Genomic DNA, 23,475 nt, shown 5'->3' on the forward strand with positions numbered 1-23,475 from the left:
AGAGGTTAATGATAGTCTTGAATTATGGGTTTACCATTTCCTTATTTTTTCATTAATTATTCTATCAAACATGTATGAATGAACAATATATTGTTGAATTTTGCTTGTTTTTGAGTATGATATAATAACTGTACCCAGTAAATTCCTGCAACTTCCTTCTTGCTCCCAACCCCAAGGTTATGAGGTTTGCCTGGGCTGCAGACAAGGGCTGTAGCCTCATTTTCTCAGCTGTATGGTATTCCACTATGTGCCATTTAAAATTATTTCCATATACCCCTGTTCACAGCAGCACTATTCACAACAGCCAAGGGGTGGAAGCAACCCAAGTATCCATCCACCGATCACTGGATAAACAAAATGTGGTCTCTCCATACAATAGAATGTTATTCAGCCTTAAAAAGGGAGGAAATTCTAACACCTGCTACAACATGGATGTACATTGAAGACATCATGCTCAGTGAAATAAGCCAGTCACACAAAGACAAATACTGTGTGATTCCACTTAACTTGAGGTCCCTAGAGGAGTCAAATTCATAGAGACAGAAAGTAGAATGGTGGGTGCCACGGGCTGGGGGAGGGGGATGGGGAGTGAGTGTTTCACAGGGACAGAGTTTCAATTTGGGAAGATGAAAAGAGTTCTGGCAATGGATGGTGGTGATGGTTACTTAGCACTACTGAACTTGACCCTTAAAAATGGTTAAGATGGTAAATTTTATGTTATAGGTATTTTACCACAATTAAAAAAATATTTTGGGACTTTCCTGGTGGCGCAGTGGTTAAGAATCCACCTGCCAATGCAGGGAACATGGGTTCAATCCCTGGTCTGGGAAGATCCCACATGCTGCGGAGCAACTCAGCCCGCGAGCCACAGCTACTGAGCCTGTGCTCTAGAGCCCGCGAGCCGCAACTACTGAGCCCGTGTGCCACAACTACAGAAGCCAGTGCACCTAGAGCCCATGCTCCGCAACAAGAGAAGCCTCCGTAATGAGAAGCCTGCGCACTGCAACAAAGAGTAGCCCCTGCTGGCTGCAACTAGAGAAAGCCCGCGCACAGCAACGAAGACCCAACATAGCCATAATAAATAAATAAACAAACAAATAAATAAATAAACGTGTGTGTGTATATATATATATATATATATTTTTTTTTTTTTTTAATTAATTCTACTGCTGATGAACATTCAGGTTGCTTCCAGTGTTTTGCTGTTAGGACAGTGCTGCTCTGCCTGTTCTAGAGCTTCTCTCCCAGTGCAAGTTTCCCAGGAGCGGAATTGCTATGTTGTAAATTCAGCAAAGTGCTTTACATGGAATCGTACTGTGCATGTAACCCTGAGCTCAGGGACATGAGCTCTGTACACTCCGACCACATTAAATCTCACAGTCCTGAAGTAGGTGCTTTCATTTTGCCCATTTGGCACATAAGTGGAGTGAGGCTCAGAGAGGTCAAGTAACTTGCCCAAGGACACACAGGAGGCTCCTCCCTTGTCTGGGATGCACCATGCTCATCCCCCTACATCTCCCCATGGCCCGGGACCCTGGCGGGGCAGAGCTCACCATTGATGCAGCCCAGCTCGTCGCTCTGGTCCTTACAGTCATACTCCCTGTCGCACTGCCGGCTGCCATGGATGCAGGTCCCATCCAAGCACTGGAACTCGTCAGGCCGGCAGGTGGCCACAGCTGGGGAAGACAGAGCCAGTTGTGGAAAATAAGAAAGTGGGCAGGAAAGCACGCTAACACAACCGTTTTCTTAGACTTTTCTCCAGTCTGTCCTCGTATGCAGGAAATTCATTAAAAAGCTGGCAGACCCAACAGGCCATTCTCTGCAGAAAAGCAGTGATGTGGTCCCAACCCAGACAGAGGCCCAGCCAGGTAAGTTATGATAAATCACATCAATACCACTGAGTATCATACAGCCCTTCAAATGACTCACACTGCAAACGTAAAACATGTTTGAGTTGACACTACCTAAAAAGGCCATTACAATGAAATCTTGGTGGACACACGTGATGACTAGAATTGGGTCATTCTAACCACGGTCCAGACCTTGATCTCCAACAGGTTTTTGCTTTACCCTAATTCATTAAGCTCTAAGCTTAAGTTTTCTGCACCTTCCCATGGGTTACATTTCACTATAAAAATGTTTACAATTTGAAAATTCGATTCCAGGAGGTCAGTTGAAAAAGATGATAAATCTATGGGCAGAATGATCCTCCCCATCCACCTTTTTAAAAATATGCAAATGTCTGTAGCTCGTTATTTTCAAGTGGATACTTGCTCTGCTGTGCCCTAGGTAAAAGAGGAGAATGATCCTATTTTTTGTTTTGCTTTGTGTATTTAGAATGATCCTATTTTTAACCCCTGTGTCTATCTTTGCATTAAGGAAAGAAATACAACTGAACATAACTCTCACGAAACATGCTCTCTGATGAGAGTTAACACGGCGGGGTGATCAGGGATGGTTCGGGTTCACAGGTGTGTGTCCTCAGAGGGTTACCCCGCCTTTCTGTGCCTCAGTTTCCTCATCTGTAAAGAATGAGGGAAGTGTGCGCTCACAAGTCATGGGGATTAAATGAGTTTGTGTTCAGTGTTATTTGTTTATTTACTTATTTATTTTTTATTTTTGGCCTCACCGTGGGGCTTGTGGGATGTTAGTTCCCCGGCCAGGGATTGAACCCCGGCCCTTGGCGGTGAAAGAGCAGAGTCCTAACCACTGGACTGCCAGGGTGTTCAGTTTTAGAACTGATCGATCACATACAAAGTCTTCAACTGTTTTGCTTTGTTTTATTTATTTTTTGGCTGCGCCGGGTCTTAGCTGTGGCACGTGGGATCTTCAGTGCCGCAGGCGGGATCATGCGGGATCTTCGTTGCGACATGTGGGGTCTTTAGTTGTGGCATGCGGGATCTAGTTCCCTGGCCAGGGACTGAACCCGGCCAGGTGCGCTGGACTCCGCACGCTGGAAGTCCCTTCAATCGTTTTGAAAAGGTGATATTTTAAAAAGTCTAATTACGGGACTTCGCTGGCAGTCCAGTGGTTGAGACTCCACGCTTCAAATGCAGGGGGCACAGGTTCGATCCCTGGTCGAGGACTAAGATCCCGCATGCCATGTGGGGCGGCCAAAAAGAAAAGGAAAAAAAAAATAATAAAAAAATAAAAAATAAAAAGTCTAATGACACCTATACAGCAATTGCAACTCTGAACACTGCACGTGGGCAAAGATGCCAAAGAAACAGAAAGACGAAAACGACCTACATCACTAGCCGTTCCCTGGTTCAGGGAGCACTGACTCGGGGCCACGTCTCCATCGCAGTCGCCACTAACCACCTGTGGCTATTTAAGTTTCAATGAGTTAAAATGAAATCAGCCTAAGAATTCCATCTTTCAGTGGCACCAGCTACACTGGCCAGCACTCGTGCACTGGGCAGCATCACAGCAAGTTCGATCGATGGCACTGGATTCTAACCGAGGCCCGCAAAGGCCGATGCTGTTGCCCCATCTGCAGGGGAGGAGACCACAGCACAGTGGCCCCTGGCCAAAGGTCACACAGCACGGACGACACCAGCCAGGCCCGGAGCCCAGAATCCTTTCTGGACCCAAATTATACTGCAGGTTGCGGTTTGCTCCCCTGGGCAAAAGAGGTGAATTAAATAGGTGTTCCAGACTGAGCACTCTTTGAAGGACAGCTTGTCCTCCATGTGACTGGAAAGACTCAAAGGAACATGAAACGGGACCGACTTTCTTGCTATGTGATGCGAAACCATTCAACCACCTAAAGGCACTGCCCCTGCCCCGACTTGGGGGAGCCTAGGGACAGATGAGGGGACCCGTGCGGCGCCCCTACCACAGTTCTCCTCGTCAGACTTGTCCTTGCAGTCGGGGTCGTGGTCGCAGTGCCAGCTGGAGTGGATGCATTCGCCGCTGCGGCAGTGGAACTCGAGGGCCGAGCAGGGGTTGTTGCCCTGTGCGGGGGCCGATGGCTGGGGGTCCCCGCAGCGCTGTGGCCACTCATCCGAGCCGTCTTCACAGTCGGGGTCGCCGTCGCAGGCCCAGAGCTCGGGGATGCAGGTGGCGCTGTTGCACTGGAAGCTGGCAGGGCCGCACGTGGGCGCAGGGCAGGACACCTCGTCTGAGCCGTCTAAGCAGTCCAGGTCCAAGTCGCAGACGAACTTCGGGGCGATGCACTTGCCGTCACTGCAGCGGAACTCGTCCTGGGAGCACGTCTTGGGGGCTGCGGGGACGGACGGGAGGCGACAGCCCGGTCAGCGGGGAGCCTCCCACCACATCCCGACACCAGCCCATCGCACAGATGGGGACACTGAGCTGAGGAGAGGCCAGAGCCCAGCCGTCAGGAGCTCGAGGCAGTGGTCAGGAACCCTGAACACGGAACCACTGCCCTGGCCGGAAGACTGCCCAGCTCCTGGGCCCCGTCTGTGCCTCAGTTCCCTCATCTGTTTGTGTCTTAAGGCGTTGCTGAGGACTTGGGGTGTAAAGCTCTCACGTTGGGCTGGGCACATGGGAAGCAGTATGAGTCTGCACAGGGGACTTCCCTTGTGGTCCACTGGTAAAGAATCCACCTTCCAATGCAGGAGATGCGGGTTCAATCACTGGTCGCGGAACTGAGATCCCGCATGCCCGGGGAAGGGGCAACTAAACCCCCGCACCACAACTACTGAGCTCGTGAGCCTCAACTAGAGAGCCTGTGTGCCGCAAACTACAGAGCCCACGCACTCTGGAGTCTGCGTGCCACGAGTAGAGAGAGAAAACCCACACGCCACAACTAGAGAAAAGCCTGTGCCCTACAACTACAGAGAAAGAAGCCCCAGCGAGGAAATGAAATATCCCACATGCTTCAACAAAGATCCTGCATGCCTCAACTAAGACCCAATGCAGTCAAAAAAAAAGTGTGCACAGGGAATATAGTCAATATCATATAATAAACTATAACGGAAAAGAATATGATAAAGAATATATGTATAAGAATATATAATATATGTGTGTGTAATTGAGTCACTTTGCTGCACACCTGAAACGAACACAACATTGTAAATTAACTATACTTCAATAATTAAAAAAAAAAAGGTTGGCAAAAAAGTATGCTGTTACTATTATTTGATTATTTTTACTTATAATGACATTGGATTTTTTAATTGAAGTATAATTGACTTACAATACTATATTAGTGTCAGGTGTACAAGACAGTGATTCAGTATTTTTATTTTTATTTTTTATTTATTTATTTTTTGGGCCGTGCTGCGCAGCATGCGGAATCCTAGTTCCCCGACCAGGGATCAAACATGCATCCTGAGTAGCAGAAGCGAGGCATCTTAACCACTGTATCGCCAGGGAAGTCCCTGATTCAGTATTTTTAGACGGTGCAAAATGATCACTGCTGTAAGTCTAGGGAGTACCCTGGTGGCCTTGTGGTTAGGATTCCGGGCTTTCACTGCTGTGGCCCGGGTTCAATCCCTGGTCGGGGAACTGAGATATTGTAAGCCCCGTAGAGTGGCTGAAGGAAAAAAACAAACAAACAAACAAACAAAAAACCATCATGTAAGTCTAGTTACCATGTGTCACCCTACAAAGTTATTACAATATTATTGACTATATTCCCCATGCTGTGCATTACATCCCTGTGACTTATTTATTTTACAGCAGAAGTTGGTACCTATTAATCTCCTCCACCTATTTCACTCATTTCCCCCGCACCCCCCAGCTTTGCTGGTATTATTAAAGAGCCAAAAAAAAATTGGTAATTATGTGAAGTAATGGAAGTGTTAACTAACCCTACTGTTGTAATCATTTCACAATATATACATGTATCAAATCATCACATCAGACACTAAACTTATACAATGTTACATGTCCACTATATCTCAATAAAGCTGGAAGAAAAATAAAATGCCTGGAAAAGGGCACCAATCCATTTTATTTAAAAATGTTCCCCAGGGCTTCCCTGGTGGCGCAGTGGTTGAGAGTCCGCCTGCCGATGCAGGGGACACGGGTTCGTGCCCCGGTCCGGGAAGACCCCACATGCCGCGGAGCAATAAAGCCCGTGCGCCACAACTACTGAGCCTGTGCTCTAGAGCCTGCAAGCCACAACTATGGAAGCCCACGTGCCTAGAGCCTGTGCTCTGCAACAAGAGAAGCCACCGCAATGAGAAGCCCACACTCCACAACGAAGAGTAGCCCCCTTTCGCCACAACTAGAGAAAGCCTGTGCCCGGCAACGAAGACCCAACGCAGCCAGAAATAAATAAATAAATAAATAAAATTTATTAAAATGTTCCCCAGGGAGCTATTTCATCAGATGACCACTAAGCAAGGTTAGACGTGCATTTCTAAGGTAAATGTAAGCAAACACGCACTTTTGGGGTCTTATGGCTTGTGGGATCTCAGTTCCCCGACTAGGGATTGAACCCTGGCCACGGCAGTGAAAGCCCGGAATCCTAACCACCTGGCCACCAGGGAACTCCCCCTTTTTAGTTTTTTTTAAGACTCTCTTAAGGGTTTTCATATTTTGTGAACTTGAAAGATTTGATGTGATTTCAGTTATTTAAATTTTCCCCAGGGTTTTTTGTTTTTTAAAGAGCCTTATTTTGTTAAAAAAAAAAAACCTATGCAATTGAAAATGAAATTATAAATAATGAATAAAATCAAAGAGACAAGACAGGACCAGCTGCAAAGTGCCTTCCCCTACAAGACTCTCGGCCTGTTTCTTCACAGAACCCTCAGCTTGGGGAACAAACTCCGACCTCAGCCAAGAACCCGGTAGGGTCGCTTGGACGAGGCCAGGACCCACGGGCCACCAGGCCAGTGACCCCACTTACGACAGCCTTCCTCGTCTGAGCCGTTCTCGCAGTCCAGCTGGCCATCGCATCTCCAGGACTCAGGAATGCAGCGATTGACACGGCCCCCACAGCTGAAGTCCCCCGTCTTGCAGGTGACAGACACTATGGGAGAAACAGGATTGAGCCTTAACCCAGAGGGAAGACCAACCTGCCTCGCCAGTCCGAGCTTTGCAAGGGAAAAACCCAGAGTTTTCTGACAGGGGGTGCCAAGCCCACTATTCTGGGTCAAAATGAAGGACATTTAATGGAGCTTGTTAAAAATTAGAAGCTAGGTGCTGCAAAGGTTTTGGAACAAGATAGAGGTGGTGGTTGTACAGCACTGTGAATATGTTAATGCTACTGAACTTTACTTTTTTTAATTTTTAAATTTTTTTGGCTTTTTAAAAATTGAAGTATAGTTGATTTACAATGTTGTGTTAGTTTCAGGTGTACAGCAAAGTGATTCATATATATATATATATATATATATATATATATTCTTTTCCATTACGGTTTATCACAGGATATTAAATATAGTTCCCTGTGCTATACAGTAGGACCTTGTTGTTAATCTATTTTTTATATAGCAGTGTGTATATGTTAATTGCAAACGCCTAATTTATCCCTACCCCCTCCATCTCAAACTGATCACTTGAAAATGGCTAATTTGTGTTATGTGAATTTCAACTCAATGGCTAATTTGTGTTACGTGAATTTCACCTCAATTAAAAGAAAAAAAGAGGCTTTAAAGGAAAGTTTCAGTTCCAATAACAATCTTCTCTCTCCATTTCCCAATTCACAGCTGAATACATCAATACACTGGCCAATTTCCACAGAGTCTGTCATCCAGTATCATCAAATCACTTTGCTGTAGAGCAGAAATGTTTATTCATTTATTTTTTTTAAAAAGGCTTTTTTGTTGTGTCATGGCTTGCGGAGTCTTAGCTCCCCAAAGAGGAATCCAACGCCGGGCCCCTGCAGTGGAAGTGTGGAGTCTTAACCACTGGACAGCCAGGGAAATCCCTGTACAGCAGAAATTAACACAACGTTGTAAATCGACTATACTTACATTTTTTAAAAAGAGTTAAAAAAAAGGTTAGGATGCGTGTCACGCCCGAAGGGGACTCACTGCACGTCTCCTGGGATTCATCGGAGCCGTCCTGGCACTCAGCGCTCCCGTCGCAAACCCACTTGTAGGAGATGCACGTCCCATCTCGGCACTGGAATTCATTTCTCCCACATTTGTCTTCCACTGAGAGAGAAAGAAAGGAGAAGGAAGGATCAGGGTCCGGATTAGAAACGACCATTGCTCCCTGTGTCTACTTCCTGCCAACTGAAGAACGAACCAGAAATACAACCCTACTGTAACAGTCAAGTTCCCAGGAAATGAACCACACACAACAAATTAAATTTCATGAACCGAAATTTAAGTATCGTGGAGGATGCAAAGAACACATCCGAAAGAGAGATCTGTCCCCAATATGAGATTTTGGCATCATGGTTGTTGAGTCCAAAGTATGGATCCATTGGTCTATGGGAACAAAATATTAGAAACTGGGTGTACATTAACAAAGAAAAGAAAATTATTGAGCATATTACAAATCTGTACTGGAAACAGTACCAAGGAACATTGAGGCTGTAAAAGCAGTAAGCTGGAGGAAAACTTGAAGAGCTTTCTCCAGTAGGTAAGAAAGGAACTGTAAAGAGATAAAAATTATGAGAAATTATTAATGTAGAGGTCAGTGAGCAGAGATCCAGCAGAAAAGATAATCATATAACTAAAAGTCAGATCAAAAGAAATGGGACAGACACAGTAACAAAAGATCTGATCAAGAGAAAACTTTCCTTAGGAAAACAAAGACTTGGATTTTGAGATAAAAATGAGGACAAAGTAAGTGTTTGGGCAGTTTTCTAAAATATATGATTTTTAGCTGGGCACACGACCCAAAAGAGGATCTATAATTTCCCAATTTTCCTTGTAGCTAGGTGTGGCCATGGGACTGAGTTTAAGCTAATGAGCTGTGAGTGGATGTAAATGTGCAAACTTCCCGACCTTAGATGGCAGCATTGAAAAGTTTATTCCTATTTTTTTTAAGTCTTTATTGAATTTGTTACAATAATGTTTCTGTTTTATGTTTTGGCCACCAGGCGTGTGGGATCCTAGCTCCGCGACCAGGAATCGAACCCACACCCCCTGCACTGGAAGGCAAAGTCTTACCACTGGACCGCCAGGGAAGTCCCAAGTTTATTCCTATTAATGAGCATTTTTTGCCCCTCCTACCCTCAACGTACAAGATAAAAAGAGACCTAATCAGATATGATAGAAGGTCAAGCTAAAAAAAAAAAATCAAAATGATCAAGGACACCCTTTGAAATGTGGTCTTCTGTGCCCAGTTGCTAATGATTAACCTTGCTCTTAATACTCAGCCATAAAAAAGAATGAAATAATGCCATTTGCAGCAACATGGATGGACCTAGGGTTATCATACTAAGTGAAGTAAACCAGACAAAGACAAATATCATACAATATTGCTTATATGTGGAATCTTAAAAAAAAGATACAAATGAACTTATTACAAAACAGAAAATGACCCATAGACACAGAGAACAGTCTTATGGTTACCAAAGAGGAAAGGAGTGAGAGACAGATAAATTAGGAGGTTGAGATTAACATATACACACTACTATATATAAAATAGATAACCAACAAGGACCTACTGTATAGCACAGGGAACTATACACTTAATATCTTGTAATAACCTATAAGAGAAAAGAAATTGAAAAAGAATCTGAATCACTTTTGCAAAAAAAACACTTGCTCTGACTACATCATGATTTCAGATTTTAACTAACCATAGTAGGAAGCCATCACGAATAACAAGATATTTTTAAATGTTGTGTGTCTGATTTTTATCTCACCTTTTTAACATTTCTGCTTTTCTGTATAGTTATGGTTTGTAATGTACATCATACATTAGTACAGTATATGATAAATAATTATATTAGTGAGGACTTCCTCAAAATTTTTTTAACCAATGAGGGTATGCGATTAAAAGAGCTGGGAGTGGAGGCTTCCCTGGTGGCGCGGTGGTTGAGAATCTGCCTGCCGATGCAGGGGACGCGGGTTCGAGCCCTGGTCTGGGAGGATCCCACATGCCGCGGAGCAACTGGGCCCGTGAGCCACAGCTGCTGAGCCTGCGCGTCTGGAGCCTGTGCTCCGCAACAAGAGAGGCCGCGATAGTGAGAGGCCCGCGCACCGCGATGAAGAGTGGCCCCTGCTTGCCGCAACTAGAGAAAGCCCTCGCTCAGAAACGAAGACCCAACACAGCAAAAAATAAAAGTAAATTAATTAATTAAAAGAGTTGGGAGACCAACTGGTTAAGACTAGGATCAAAGACTTTAGGGCCCAAATGTGATGTGAAATACTGGATTGGATCTTGGAAGAGGAAAGGACCATTAAAGAAAAAGAAATCCAAAGAAAGTCTGGAGTTCATAGTAATATACAAATGTTAAATCTCTTAGTTTTGACACGTACTGTAGTATGTAAGATGCTAATATTGGGGGAAAATGGATGAGGGGTATGAGAATTCTCTGTAATATCTTTGCAACTTTTTTTTACATTGAATATAATCCCAAAATAAGAAGGTAATTTTTTTTCCAAGTCCTTGAGGTGAAAGATGACATACATTAGATGACTGCAGTTCGTTCTTTTTCTTCCTTCCTTCCTTCCTTTCATTAAATATTTTTGGCTGTGTTGGGTCTTTGTTGCCATGTGCTGGCTTTCTCTAGTTGCAGCGAGCGGGGGCTGCTCTTCGATGCAGTGCGCGGGCTTCTCATTGCGGTGGCTTCTCTTGTTGTGGAGCACAGACTCTAGGCATGCAGGCTCAGTAGTTGCTCCGTGGCATGTGGGATTGTCCCGGGCCAGGGATCGAACCCGTGTCCCCTGCACTGGCAGGCAGATTCTTAACCACTGTGCCACCAGGGAAGTCCCCACTGCAGTTCTTTAAAATGAACAATGAATGTGAATAAAGGTTTGGGGAGCATCAGTGGGGAAAAAAGTCTTTAGGGCTGGAAGGCATGTGAAAGCCAGAACTTATGATGATGAAGGAAGAGCTATGAGTCTCCAACTCATCCCATTCTTGGCCCAAAATGGAAGTGTGGTCTCCATCTAAGTTAAAGTCAAGACATAAGGTGGCAGAGAGGTGAAGGTGGCCCACAGCCGGAAGAGAACAAAAGAACATGCCTGGATACTTTTCCAAGCTCACGGATGTATGGCTGGTGTTCCCTTCACCCATCCCATTTCCTTTCATACACACCCATCTGCAAGACATCTGTTTTCCCCATAAAATGCCATCCTGAAACCTCTATAAACAAGGAAGAGGGAGGCCCTGAGGTCACCAGATTTCACCAACTGTCCCCACTCCAAAGCAGTGTGAATTACAGTCTTATGGAAATGGCATTCTCTGCCTCTGTACTGGATCTGGTAAAAATTTCACAACCTCAGATCCCAAATCCCTGCAGTTCCCTCTGCTGCAAAGCACCCCCCCAACTCCCACCTGTTTGTTTGGCTAACAGTTCAACTTTGAATATTTATTTATTTATTTTATTATTTCTTTATTTATTTTGGCTTTGCCGGGTCTGAGTTGTGGCATGCAGGATCTTTTAGTTGCAGCATGAGGGCTTCTTTCTTGCGGCATGCGGGATCTAGTTCCCTGACCAGGGATTGAACCTGGGCCCCCTTCATTGGGAGTGCCGAGTCTTACCCGCTGAACCACCAGGGAAGTCCCTAACAGTTCAACTTTGAAGCTGACCTTCCCCAAAACTGGGTTTGGCACCCCCGTGAGCCCCTGAAACACCCATTTCTCACTCCTAACACACTGTATCGAAAGCACCTGTTCATTGTGTATCCCCCAGCCTAGACTTAAACTCCTTGAGAGTAAGGAATGTCTTTTTCATCCTTTCAGCATGAAACCGTCAGAGCCCAAGGCCTGACACAGTCACAGTAAGATTTGTTCAATAGGTATGCCAAAAATCAGGGCCGGGTCCATCACCTTTGCCGGGGAAAGATTTTGGAAAAGTGGAACTCTTCCACATTCCACCTCTTAGGAGGGCAACAGGGCAGAATCTGTCAAAATTTAAAGTGCAAAGTCCCTGGGACCCAGAAGAAATATTAACACAGGTGTATAACAATGTCAAGTTCAAAAGAGGTCCAAAGCTTTTTCTGTTTGTTTGTTTATTTTGGCTGTGCCCCGCGGCATGCAGGATCTTACTTCCCCCACCAGGGATCGAACCCATGCCCCCTGCAGTGGAAGCTCGGAGTCCTAATCACTGGACCGCAGGGGAGTCCCTAAAACTTTTCTTATAATAGAGAAAAGAGGGGAACAATTGGTGGCATTTTTATTTATTTATGTATTTATTTATTTTTGGCTTCGTTGGGTCTTCATTGCTGCATGAGTGCTTTCTCTAGTTGCTGAGAGTGGGGGCTACTCTTCGTTGCGGTGCACGGGCTTCTCATTGTGGTGACTTCTCTTGTTGCGGAGCACAGGCTCAAGGTGCGCAGGCTTCAGTTCTTGTGGCACGCAGGCTCTAGAGCGCAGGCTCAGTAGTTGTGGTGCACAGACTTAGTTGCTCCGTGGCATGTGGGATCTTCCCTGACCAGGGCGCAAACCCGTGTCCCCTGCATTGGCAGGCAGATTCTTAACCACTGCATCACCAGGGAAGCCCAGTGGTATTTTAAAATATGACCGCAAATTCCATGACACTCCCTCCAAAATGTGAGCCTAATTCCCCACGCCTGGCGTGTACTCAGGACTTGTTTCTAATATATAGAAAAAGGCAAACGTGATGAGGTGTGCCTTCTGACCCTACATCATGAAGCCACTGCAGCCTCCACCAGAATCTCTTGGATTGCTTACTCTGGGGGAAGCCCTTTGCACACGCTGAGGTGCTCCATGCAGTGAGTGCCTGAGGCCTTCTGTGAAAAGCCACTGAGGACACCATCTTGGAAGGGAACCTTCAGCCCCCATTGAGCCCTCAGATGACTGCAGCCCCTGCAAATATATTTTTTCCTGGGGTATCTAGATGGCAACTTCATGTGAGATCCTGAGCCAGAACCATCTGGCTATGCTGCTTCCAAATTCCTGACCCACAGAAACTTGGAGATAACAAATGTGTATTGTTTTCAGCCACTAAGTTTTGGGGTAATTTGATATGCAATAGGTCATTAATACATAACCTAACTTAAGAAGGTATGCCTATATTCAAATGTAAATATGTAGCCACACATGCAAAATCGATACCTAATAATGCAGGTTCTTTAGAGGCACTGAAAAAGGTGATGTCAATCATCCTACGTTGTGACACTGTGGAAAGCTGTCCACAGTGTTTTGCTAAATGGGGAAAAAAGCAAGGGGCAGAAGAGTTTGGAACAGTTTTCAGTGTGATCCTATTTTTGGAAGAAACAAAGTCTTATCTGTGCTTCTGCATAGGAAATAGTGGCAAGGGGCCTTCTTTAATTCACTTCAGGTTCTTTGGTTTTCTTCTAAGAATGCTTTATTCTTGAGATTTTTTTTCTTTTTTTAAATAAAGGAAGAAAATGATTAAGTGAAAGAACTAAGATATCAGTCAGTGCCTATCCCTGGCATTAGCCCTAATTCCCCTGATTCAATAAACCTCCCTTTTTGTCGGCTCTTGGTGGCTTTGGCCATTCCAATGGGGGTTGACAAGGCCAGAGACCTCTGGAGGCCCTTGAACATTTCACTCAGCCTTGAACCCGATCTTGAGTCTGGGTTGAGGGCTATGGGGGTCAGGGGCTCTGGGACCCAGTTTGAAAACCACCTTCCTGGAGAAATGGGACACCATATGCTGTACTTTATCACTCTCCTCTGGCTTCCTTTGGTAAACTGTTCCACTACCCAGATGAGTGTATTACATTTATACAAGAGGGAGGAAACCTTTTACTGCAGCCACAGGATGCCAGGAAAAGGTAAGATGATGGTGGATGACTTTCCATGGCCTGATTCCAGCTGTCAAGGAATGTTCTGCATTTTTAGGACTTTTGGAGAACCTTGCAAAAAGATCATCTTTCACTGCCCTGGAGTCTATGGAGCACAATGAAACTAACGTTTGGGTTGCTTTTCCTTGTAAGTTATTCTTTAAAAAACAGCTACTGGGGCTTCCCTGGGGGCGCAGTGGTTGCGAGTCCGCCTGTTGATGCAGGGGCTGCGGGTTCGTGCCCCGGTCCGGGAAGATCCCACATGCCGCGGAGCGGCTGGGCCCGTGAGCCATGGCCGCTGAGCCTGCACGTCCGGAGCCTGTGCTCCCCAACGGGAGAGGCCACAACAGTGAGAGGCCCGCGTACCGCACAAAACAAACAAACAAAAAAAAAAACAGCTACTTACTTACTTATGTATTTATGTGTACATGTGTATATGTATGTATTTGAGTTCTCAAATATGCATGCACGGATGGAGAAACCTGATTTGGCATTTCTGGTAAAGGGATGCATGGAAGAATAATGTATCCCTTCATCCATTTCTACTTTGATGGTTCACCCAGCACTTTTGTGTAGACTCCCTGAGAGGCAGTGTGGTGAGGTGCTCAGACACACAGGCTCGGGCGTAAATGGCTTTCCGGGAACTTTCTGGGAGGCGAGAAATTCTCTAGATCCTAATGAGAGGTGGTTACATAGAAGTAGATGTTTATCACAACTCACTGAACTCTTTACTTATCTGTCCATTTTATAGTATGTCAATTACACCTCAGTTTCAAAACGGAAACTCTTAAGTCTTCAAAGATCGTGTCCAAGGTTCCTGCCAGAGGTTAGGAAACCAGTCAGGTGAGATTAGGAGGGGCCACAAGGAGGCTACAGATGATAAAGATAGAAATACAAAGAGTGTTGACAAGCATCAACAGAACTTGGTAATTGAACTACAAGGAGGCCAGGCTGGAGGTGGCCCCAGTGGAGAGCTCATTCATTCAAGAGAAGTGAATGAGCTGAGCTTTGGAATCTACTGCTATCAGAACACAGACTGATAAATGCATCGCCCAGCTACTGAGCCAAACAGGATATCTCCCTCAGAGTTGCCTCTACAATACACCCCACACCCCACACCCCACTGACTCACAACCGAATTGTGATCATGCCTGAAAAAGGAAGTGACTCACTTCTAGATCCTGGCACACAGGGTGGGCAAAAAGCAATCGGAATTCCAGGACTCTCAGAAAAAAGTAAAAAAGGAAGTTCAGGCAAGGGGCATTCACAGTGAGGATCCCGGAGAAGGACCTTCTGTCATCCCCTCTCCCAACCAGGCGACTGCAGTTTCGATTACCACTAATCCACTTTGCACAAGGAATCATCTTACACACAAAATGTGCTCCTGGAAAGGTTAGAAATATTAAAACATCTTAAGGCCCTTTAAAGAACAATAACCCCCTTCCCTGGATAACAAGTCTTCCCCTGGCAACAGTTAATCAAATATTTGTTTGTCATAGACGGCTGAAGACCCCACCAACAGGAAGACCCCACTACTACCTATTTCTATCTGAACAGGTCATCCAAAAGCTGGCCAACAGCTCCAGACAGCGTTTAAATGAAAAGTGAATGGATTTCACCATTACAGGGAACGGTCAGCTGGGAAATAAATCCCATAGCCTTGCTCGTGGGGACGGGGATGAGGTACAGTGAGCACCGAGGGACAGCACATCGGATGGGTGTCCCCACAGCAGGCAACACAGTCCTGAACAATGGGTCAGAACTAGGCCTGTTTCAAACACCACAGCCCAAAGAAACCACACCTCTTTCTTGTTTTCTCCCTGTTCCAGAAGCAAGATTTGGGTTTTCTATGTCAGTTTCATTTGAATCTCAGCAAAAGCAAACTGGAGGGGGCTCCCGGGGCTCCCCTGGTGGCGCAGTAGTTGAGAGTCCGCCTGCCGATGCAGGGGACACGGGTTCGTGCCCCGGTCCGGGAAGATCCCACATGCCGCGGAGCGGTTGGCCCCGTGAGCCATGACCGCTGAGCCTGCGCGTCCGGAGCCTGTGCCCCGCAAAGGGAGAGGCCACAGCAGTGAGAGGCCCGCGTACAGAAAAAAAAAAAAAAAAAAAAGCAAACTGGAGCTCCCAATCCCTTATCTCCTCAAGCTGGAGATGCCTAAAATTACATAAACACTGCACCCTCCCTTAGGAAAAAAAACAAAAACAAAATAACTAAACTCTAGCCCTTAGACCTCTTCTGTCATGAATGACAAGTCAGGAACAACGTTATCGAAACAGAAAAGGGGAATACACACTTCTGCTTTTTCTCCAGCACACAAATGAGGTGGTAAATGCTTTCGATGTTTTCCTTCCTCTGTTACTGAAGATAGTGGTTGTTCAGTGGTTGTTTGGTTTTTTGTGTGTTTTTTGCGGTACGCGGGCCTCTCACTGCTGTGGCCTCTCCCGTTGCGGAGCACAGGCTCCGGACGCGCAGGCTCAGCGGCCATGGCTCACGGGTCCTGCCGCTCCGCGACACGTGGGATCCTCCCGGACCGGGGCACGAACCCGCGTCCCCTGCATCGGCAGGCGGACTCTCAACCACTGCGCCACCAGGGAAGCCCTGGTCTCTTTCTTGACAGCGGGGCAGAGTATGGATGCTGTTAATGTACTTAATGTAGAATATGAAAGGCCATCCAAGCACTGAGCAAAAAAGGCATCTAGAATTGGGTCTTATCAGGGGAGGAACCCTACAGATAAGAGCAGGAATACTGTGGAAAGACAGAATGAGGCACATATTTCTCTTAAAGATTTGCAGTCTCAAAAACAATCTCCCTATCTTTTGCCAGTGTTGCCCTGGAAGAAAAATATGCCTGGCAATGATCAATGAATAACCCTGGGACCTGCTGCTAAAGCAAACACAACTCCTAGCAGGACCACTCTACTTTCTGAGTTTGGATGTGTCCTTGGCATATTTGAGACTCCACACACAACTGTTAACTGATTTTGATCTGGCTAAGGGAAAGCATGCAGTTAAGATTCCAATTACTTCCATTCCCAAAGGAAACAGACAAGAAATTTCCTCCCCCTCGGGGCAAACTGGAGTAGTCAGGGCTGCTACAAATGTACATGGTTGTGTTAACACCAGAGAAGATACTTAGTAGCTGCCAGCTCTCAGGAGCCTGGGAAACACAGCAGATGCTCAGCCTCCCTGAGACCCAAAATACACCAGATCCTCTGCCACCCAGTGAAAGAGGAAACTGAAGCAAGGAACACATCTTGCTCAAGACTTCACTGCCATCATTTCCTCTTAGGAAAGGAGTGGATCACGTGTGAAATACAGGCTAATCAAGTGTCTCTTGACCAAGCCACGCTCCCTTTACTTCACACAACCGAATGGCCGAATTATTACAGTAATCCTCTGCCATGTGCAACCTCCCTTCCTCTCCTCCCAGAGGAAACTGATGTGTCACAGGTACTGATTCCAAGAGTTCAAAGCCACCTACCTGCCAATAAAAAAAAAGAAAAAGCTTCCTGCATCCTGTTAATCAGACAATCCCAATCCTTTTCTAGGCCCAGCTGGTTTAAGTAGGAAAAGGACCATTTCTCTATTTTCCAGAGCGAGGTCAAATGCCTCTGGGAGCCAGCAGACAACTCAGGATGGTGCATCAACTAGCCTCTTGCCCAAAACCCTCTAAAACGAAATGCTGTCATGTGGGCAGCTCAGCTGAACCCATTCAGCGCCTCTGAACAAACAAGGCAACCCGAGGGGCCCATCCGGTCCCTGACTTTCTGTCCCTGCCCCTGCTCGGCTGAAGGTCTCCGCGAAGTGCCCTTCGCATCCGATCGAGGAGGAGCGGGAGTTTCTGAGGCAACGTTTCAGCCTGGCAAGGAAACAAGGCCTTGAGGGTGGCCTGGGGGGCACGTCTGCGAACATGTCCCGGGCGGGGTGGGTGAGGGCGGCCCCCCGAGGACGAAGGCCTCGCCACAGATCGAGGGGAAAACTGAGGCCTTCGCCGCGGGGGCCGAGGCACTCGGCGGGCGCCTCGGCCACGCTAGCAGAGCTTCTCCAAGAGCCCGGGACGTGAAGCCTCCTTTGTGACAGGAGCTCGGACCAACCTGAGGAATCTCCTTGAACCTCCTCACCGAGAACGAGGTGCGCCACCAGTCTTGAGCCAGCCACGCCCGGCGCTGCGTGCGCCTCCGCGGCCACCGCTTCCCATTGGCCAAGGGGAGTGGCTCGAGGCTCGCCTGTTCCAATGGCGCCCTATGGGAGCTCGGGGGCGGGGCTGAAGGCGGTGTTCTTGGGCGGAAGTGTGGTGCGGGATCCGCGCTGGACGCGTTCCTCTCGGTTCCGGGAGCCAGTAGCGCCCGTGGGCAGCACAAAGCTAACTTGACCGCCGCCGTAACCCCTGAGGGTGAACCGGCGCAGGGGCGCGCCCGCAGACTCCCCTGAGCGTGCAGCCAGGGACCAGGCTGAGCAGCCGGGTTTCGGGTCACTCTCACCCCTAGAATAACTCTGGGAGGGGGTCCCTCCCCCCATTGGTGGAGACCCACGTACCCGGCTCTAAGACAAGAGGGTCTGCAGTCGGGTGGAGACTTGTGGGGAAAGCCTCATCCCGCATTCCCCTGACTCCCCCAGACCCCTCAGACCCTCCCAACCCTCGCGCTCCCCTTAGTACTCCCTCCAGCCATTTGGGAAGGATTTCGTGCCATTTTCCCACAAGTCTCCCAAGGGTGGAATGATTTTTCGTTCTCTTCCCCCGCAAAAAAAATTACCAAGGGTCTCTCCTAGTTTGCGGGCTCACCCCCACCCCGCGCGGGCTTCTGGAGCCAGCCTTACCTGCACCCGCCGTCGCAGCGATGAGCAGGGTGACGGCCCAGCGCAGCCCGCAGCCCGCAAGCCTCATGTTCCCAGCCTCTGCCTGTCACGCCCCGGGCCGGGCTGCTGTCCGCTGTGTCCGCTCTGGAAACCCGGGCTTCGCGCGGCCCTGACGCGACTGCACGCGGGGCCCCAGTCATTTGCAGCATTTCAATGTGAGGTTTCCCGTAGAGGGAGGAGTTTGCAGTGGGGTGATTTTCAAATATCTTCACCTCACTGCGAGAGGAGGAGTTTCGAGAGGAGGAGTTTGGAACGGCCGATGTGACATGGGCTACTTAACCCGTGAAGCCCTGACTCGGATTCCAGTCCTTTCCAAAGCCGCTTCGGGAGAGGCTGCCGGATGTGTCCCATTTGGGCAGCCCCTGAAGAGAGGAGCCGCCGCCACGCCCACCCCCAAATGGAAATGCGCGTCTCCTGAAGGATCTCCCTTACATTTCTCTCCACTTTTAATTGTTACGTTCTCTTTGGTGCCCAAAGAAGATTAGCAACCACCTGTCCTTCCAAATCGTCTAACTGGCCAGTGACATCTCCCCTCTGACTCAAAAGGAAAAAAACTAGAGATGTTGGAAACTACACCCCCCGTACCTCTGTCTCTTCTCTCCTTGCCTTTTCCTTTGTAGGAATTGTTTATAGATTTTAACTGTTTGGTCATATACAGTCTTAGAGGGTTCTTCCAAATCACCCCATAAACAGTTATTCATGAGGCATTTAAATAAAATCGTCACGAAAGTACAGCCAAAAACTGATTTTGTTTTGTGGGATCCAGCACTTGGATGAATTATGAGCAAAAACATCTCTAAAATCAATTGACCCAGTACCTGGGGTCTGGACATAAATATTGATTTATCCTTTTAGGAGAAGGAGTTGAATAAACAGAGAGGCCCAAAGACTCTCCCCAAAGCAAAATGAAAACAAAATAGAGCTTTCAGAACTGAACCCGATTGCCTAAACCACAGAGGGCTGCTGGAGAACAGCTTTCAAGAATCAGGGTGTCTCTTTGGAGACTGATGAACTTCCCAGAGGCCCCTGGCCAGAAAGCCTCCCGTAAAGGGTTTGGTAGTTTTGGAGGGTTCCCTCAGGAATGAGCAGAGTTCTCTGAGGTTTTACAAACTGACCTTGGCAAGGCATACTTACCTCTCAGCAGGCGTATGGGAAACCCAGGAAAGAAGGCAGAAAAGCAGCAGAGAGGAAACAGAAAGAAAAACAGTGATTTAATCCAGGGGAAGAAACTTATAGACAGTGTTTGGCAGTAAGGAGCCCCAGCTTCTGAATTAGATGGACCTTGGGTGAGTCACTCAGTTTTGTTTTGTTTTTAATATTTATTTATTTATTTAGTCTGTGAAGGGTCTTAGTTGTGGCATGCTGGATCTTCATTGGGGCATGCGGGATCTTTAGTTGGGGCATGCATGCGGAATCTAGTTTCCTGACCAGGGATCAAACCTGGGCCCCCTGCATTGGGAGCACGGAGTCTTACCCACCGGACCACCAAGGAAGTCCCGAGTCATTTAGCTTTGCCTATTAAAAAAATGGGAGATAGGGGGACTTCCCTGGTGGCGCAGTGGTTAAGAATCCGCCTGCCAATGCAGCGGACACGGGTTCGAGCCCTGGTCCGGGAAGATCCCACATGCCACGGAGCAACTAAGCCCGTGTGCCACAGCTACTGAGCCTGTGCTCTAGAGCCCTTGAGCCACAATTACTAAGCCCACATGCCACAACTACTGAAGCCCGCATGCCTAGAGTCTGTGCTCTGCAACAAGAGCAATAAGAAGCTGGTGCATCGCAACGAAGAGTGGCCCCCGCTCGCCACAACTAGAGAAAGCCCACGCGCAGCAACAAACACCCAACGCAGACATAAATAAATAAATAAATTTTTTTTTTTTAAAAAAAAGGGAGATAGGGACTTCCCTGGTTGCTCAGTGGTTGAGTCCACCTGCCAATGAGGGGACATGGATTCGACCCCTAGTCAGGGAAGATCCCACATGCTGCAGAGCAGCTAAGCCCATGTGCCACACTGCTGAGCCTGCGTGCCACAACTACTGAAGCCTGCGCGTCTAGAGCCCGCGCTCCGTAACAAGAGAAGCCACCACAGTGAGAAGCCCACACACCGCAACAAAGAGTAGCCCCTGCTCGCCGCAACTAGAGAAAGCCCGCGGCGCAGACAAAAATAAATAAAATTTTTAAAAAATAAATAAAAATTAAAAATGGGAGGGTGGGCTTCCCTGGTGGCGCAGTGGTTGCGAGTCCGCCTGCCGATGCAAGGGACACGGGTTCGTGCCCCGGTCCGGGAGGATCCCACATGCCGCGGAGCGGCTGGGCCCGTGAGCCATGGCCGCTGACCCTGCGCGTCCGGAGCCTGTAAACACCTGGAGAAATTTACAAGGACAGGCAAGTTCTGGGAGTTGCAACATTTATGAATGTGTCACCATCCAATTCCAATTCCTTACACCGTATGCTCCTTTTCTATTTTTTTTTTTTTTTTTTTTTAAAGTCAGGAGCCCTAGGTGTGATTTCCCTTCAGAAAAATTGCAAGACCTCACTGGCTCAGTTTCTGTTGTGAGCCCCGTGCTCACAGAAAGAGAAAGCCCGCGCGAAGCAATGAAGACCCAACACAGCCATAAATAAATAAATAAATAAATATTTTTTTTTAAATGCCTAAATAAATAAATAAACGTGACTGGAGCCATGCTTGCTTGGAACATAATAGACACAGTGTATGGGTTCCCTGTTTTGTTTTGCTTTGTTTTGTTTGGCTGTCTTTGCAACTACATCTTTTTTTTCCCCCCCTCTCTCTTTTCTTTAGGGAACACTTTTGTTGACTTGAAAAAAAAATGCACAACGTGAGAGCTGCAAGTTAAGTTTTATTTGGGGCAAAATGAGGACTGCAGCCCAGGAGACAGCGTTTCAGATAGCTCTGAGAAACTGCTCTGAGGAGGTGAGGGGGGAGCCAGGTTATATAGAAGTTTTGTAACAAAGGGCAGGTAGTCTGAACATAAAAAGATTGTTGTTAATTAAAGAAAACCAGATATCTCAAGTTAAGGAATTTAGTGCTTTTCTCTGTATGGGAAGATGTAAAAGTCCGGGCTCACTGAACTCATTCCTTTGATATGCACCTCAGCTATCTGGGGCCAGTATCCTGTATTTTCACATCCTGAATTTCCTCAGGGCTCACCATCTCCCGATTGGTTGCAGTCTGTTGGCTGCTAGATGGCAGGTATTCTTTTCAGCCCTGAGTTTCCTCAGGGCTCACCGGGTCACATTGGAGGGCTGCAATCATTGATGACTGTGACACCCTTTGTCTATTGATATGGCAGGAAATATTCCATTTACAAATATTCCATTCCATTTATAAATACTCCGTTTATCACTTTCTTTCTCATAGGAACTTGAAAACAATCCTTCCATGGAATCCACTTCATTTGAAAATTCCTAGGCTTGCAAGGCATCCAAATCCAGGGCAGGCATTTTTCTCATTCTAATTAATGGACAGCCTTCTTTGTCTTATTTTACACCTCTCTAATTCACCAGGAGACTCAGACCAGAATAGGTCTCTGAACAAAGGAGTCTGGTCTTTTGACCAAGGTGAGCCTTCGTAGCTGTCGTTTGGCCTTTGACTCAGCAGTCAGCAGAGAGAGGGTGAGTAACTGCAGGTGCCTTGGTGCCTTCCAGTAGGTGCAATTAGAGACTTGCCTTGACTCAGTAGCCATCAATTATCTCCACAAAAACGCCTATAAGCCATGGGAGGGCAGAGACAATGGTTTATATATCCAGTGCCCTGTGGTAGTAAGGGTTAAATAAATAAAGGAAAATTAGGGGGGTTTTTCTGGTTTTTTTTTTTTTTGCCACACCACGTAGCTTGTGGGCTCTTAGTTCCCTGACCAGGGATCGAACCTGCCACTCCCGCAGTGGAAGTGCAGAGTCTTAACCACTGGACTACCAGGGAGGTCCAAGAGATATTATTGCTGGCGTGGCTGCAACAACATTAGAGATGCCCTGCTTCTGAATTCCACTATTGTTGGGATTTTGATAATTCAGAACTAAAATTTGTCCTGGGCTGCTGGTCCTTCCTTTCAAGCAGAACACCAGACTTGAAGGCAAACCTGTATTGAGAACATGGAGAAGCCCCAAGTCTGTAGTTGGGGAGATTCAAAATTGAGCAAGACACCACCTCATCCTCAAGGACTCCAGAAGAGAGAACAGGGCAGGATGTGTATATAAACACCAGCCCATGCGGTGCCAGATGGAGAGTGCAGAGGCTACTTCTGGTATGAGATGTGGAAGCCTACTAGAGAAAAAGTATATTTTCATTTAGCTTGAATTGGTGAAACATTTCCCTGGTTAGGAAAATGTAAAAAGACTTTTTCCTAAGATCAGGAACAAGAAAATGATGCTTGCCTTCAACCCTTCTATTCAACATAGTATTGGAAGTTCTAGCTAGTGTAATTAAGCAATTAAAAGAAAATAAAAGGCATCCAGATAAGAAAGGAAGAAGTAGAGAAAAAGTAAAAGTTTTATTTTTTTATTTTTTATAAATTTATTTATTTTATTTATTTATCTTTGGCCGTGTTGGGTCTTCGTTGCTGCGCGCGGGCTTCTCATCGTGGTGGCTTCTCTTGTTGTGGAGCACAGGCTGTAGGTGCACAGGCTTCAGTAGTTGTGGCTCACAGGCTCTAGAGCGCAGGCTCAGTAGTTGTGGCGCACAGGCTTAGTTGCTCTGTGGCATGTGGGGTCTTCCCGGACCAGGGCTCGAACCCGTGTCCCCTGCATTGGCAGGTGGATTCTTAACCATTGCACCACCAGGGA

The 23,475-nt window shown here is 47.0% G+C and overlaps 1 protein-coding gene and 1 long non-coding RNA gene across 5 annotated transcripts in view; both read right to left on the reverse strand.

The window, feature by feature from the left end:
- LDLR (low density lipoprotein receptor) overlaps positions 1-18,848 on the reverse strand; it is a 36,128-nt gene extending 17,280 nt beyond the window's left edge. For 2 of the 4 annotated variants that reach the window (XM_055083283.1, XM_007106676.4), the window contains exons 1-5: positions 18,637-18,836; positions 7,953-8,075; positions 6,824-6,946; positions 3,839-4,225; positions 1,554-1,676 (exon numbers count right to left, since the gene is read on the reverse strand). In XM_055083283.1, coding sequence (XP_054939258.1) covers positions 1,554-1,676; positions 3,839-4,225; positions 6,824-6,946; positions 7,953-8,075; positions 18,637-18,703 — 823 coding nt within the window. In that variant the 5' untranslated portion in view covers positions 18,704-18,836. Of the gene's footprint in view, positions 1-1,553; positions 1,677-3,838; positions 4,226-6,823; positions 6,947-7,952; positions 8,076-18,636 lie in introns of all 4 variants that reach the window. The other 2 variants (XM_007106677.3, XM_007106678.4) reach the window with 2 other exon arrangements.
- LOC129391910 (uncharacterized) lies at positions 8,646-16,182 on the reverse strand. Its single transcript, XR_008616774.1, has 2 exons — positions 16,112-16,182; positions 8,646-15,201 (listed from the first exon to the last, which is right to left on the reverse strand). It is a non-coding gene; the product is annotated as an uncharacterized lncRNA (long non-coding RNA).
- Positions 18,849-23,475: the final 4,627 nt, after the last annotated feature.

The sequence above is a fragment of the Physeter macrocephalus genome, unplaced genomic scaffold (assembly GCF_002837175.3).
Source record: "Physeter macrocephalus isolate SW-GA unplaced genomic scaffold, ASM283717v5 random_740, whole genome shotgun sequence".
Taxonomy (NCBI): domain Eukaryota; kingdom Metazoa; phylum Chordata; class Mammalia; order Artiodactyla; family Physeteridae; genus Physeter; species Physeter macrocephalus.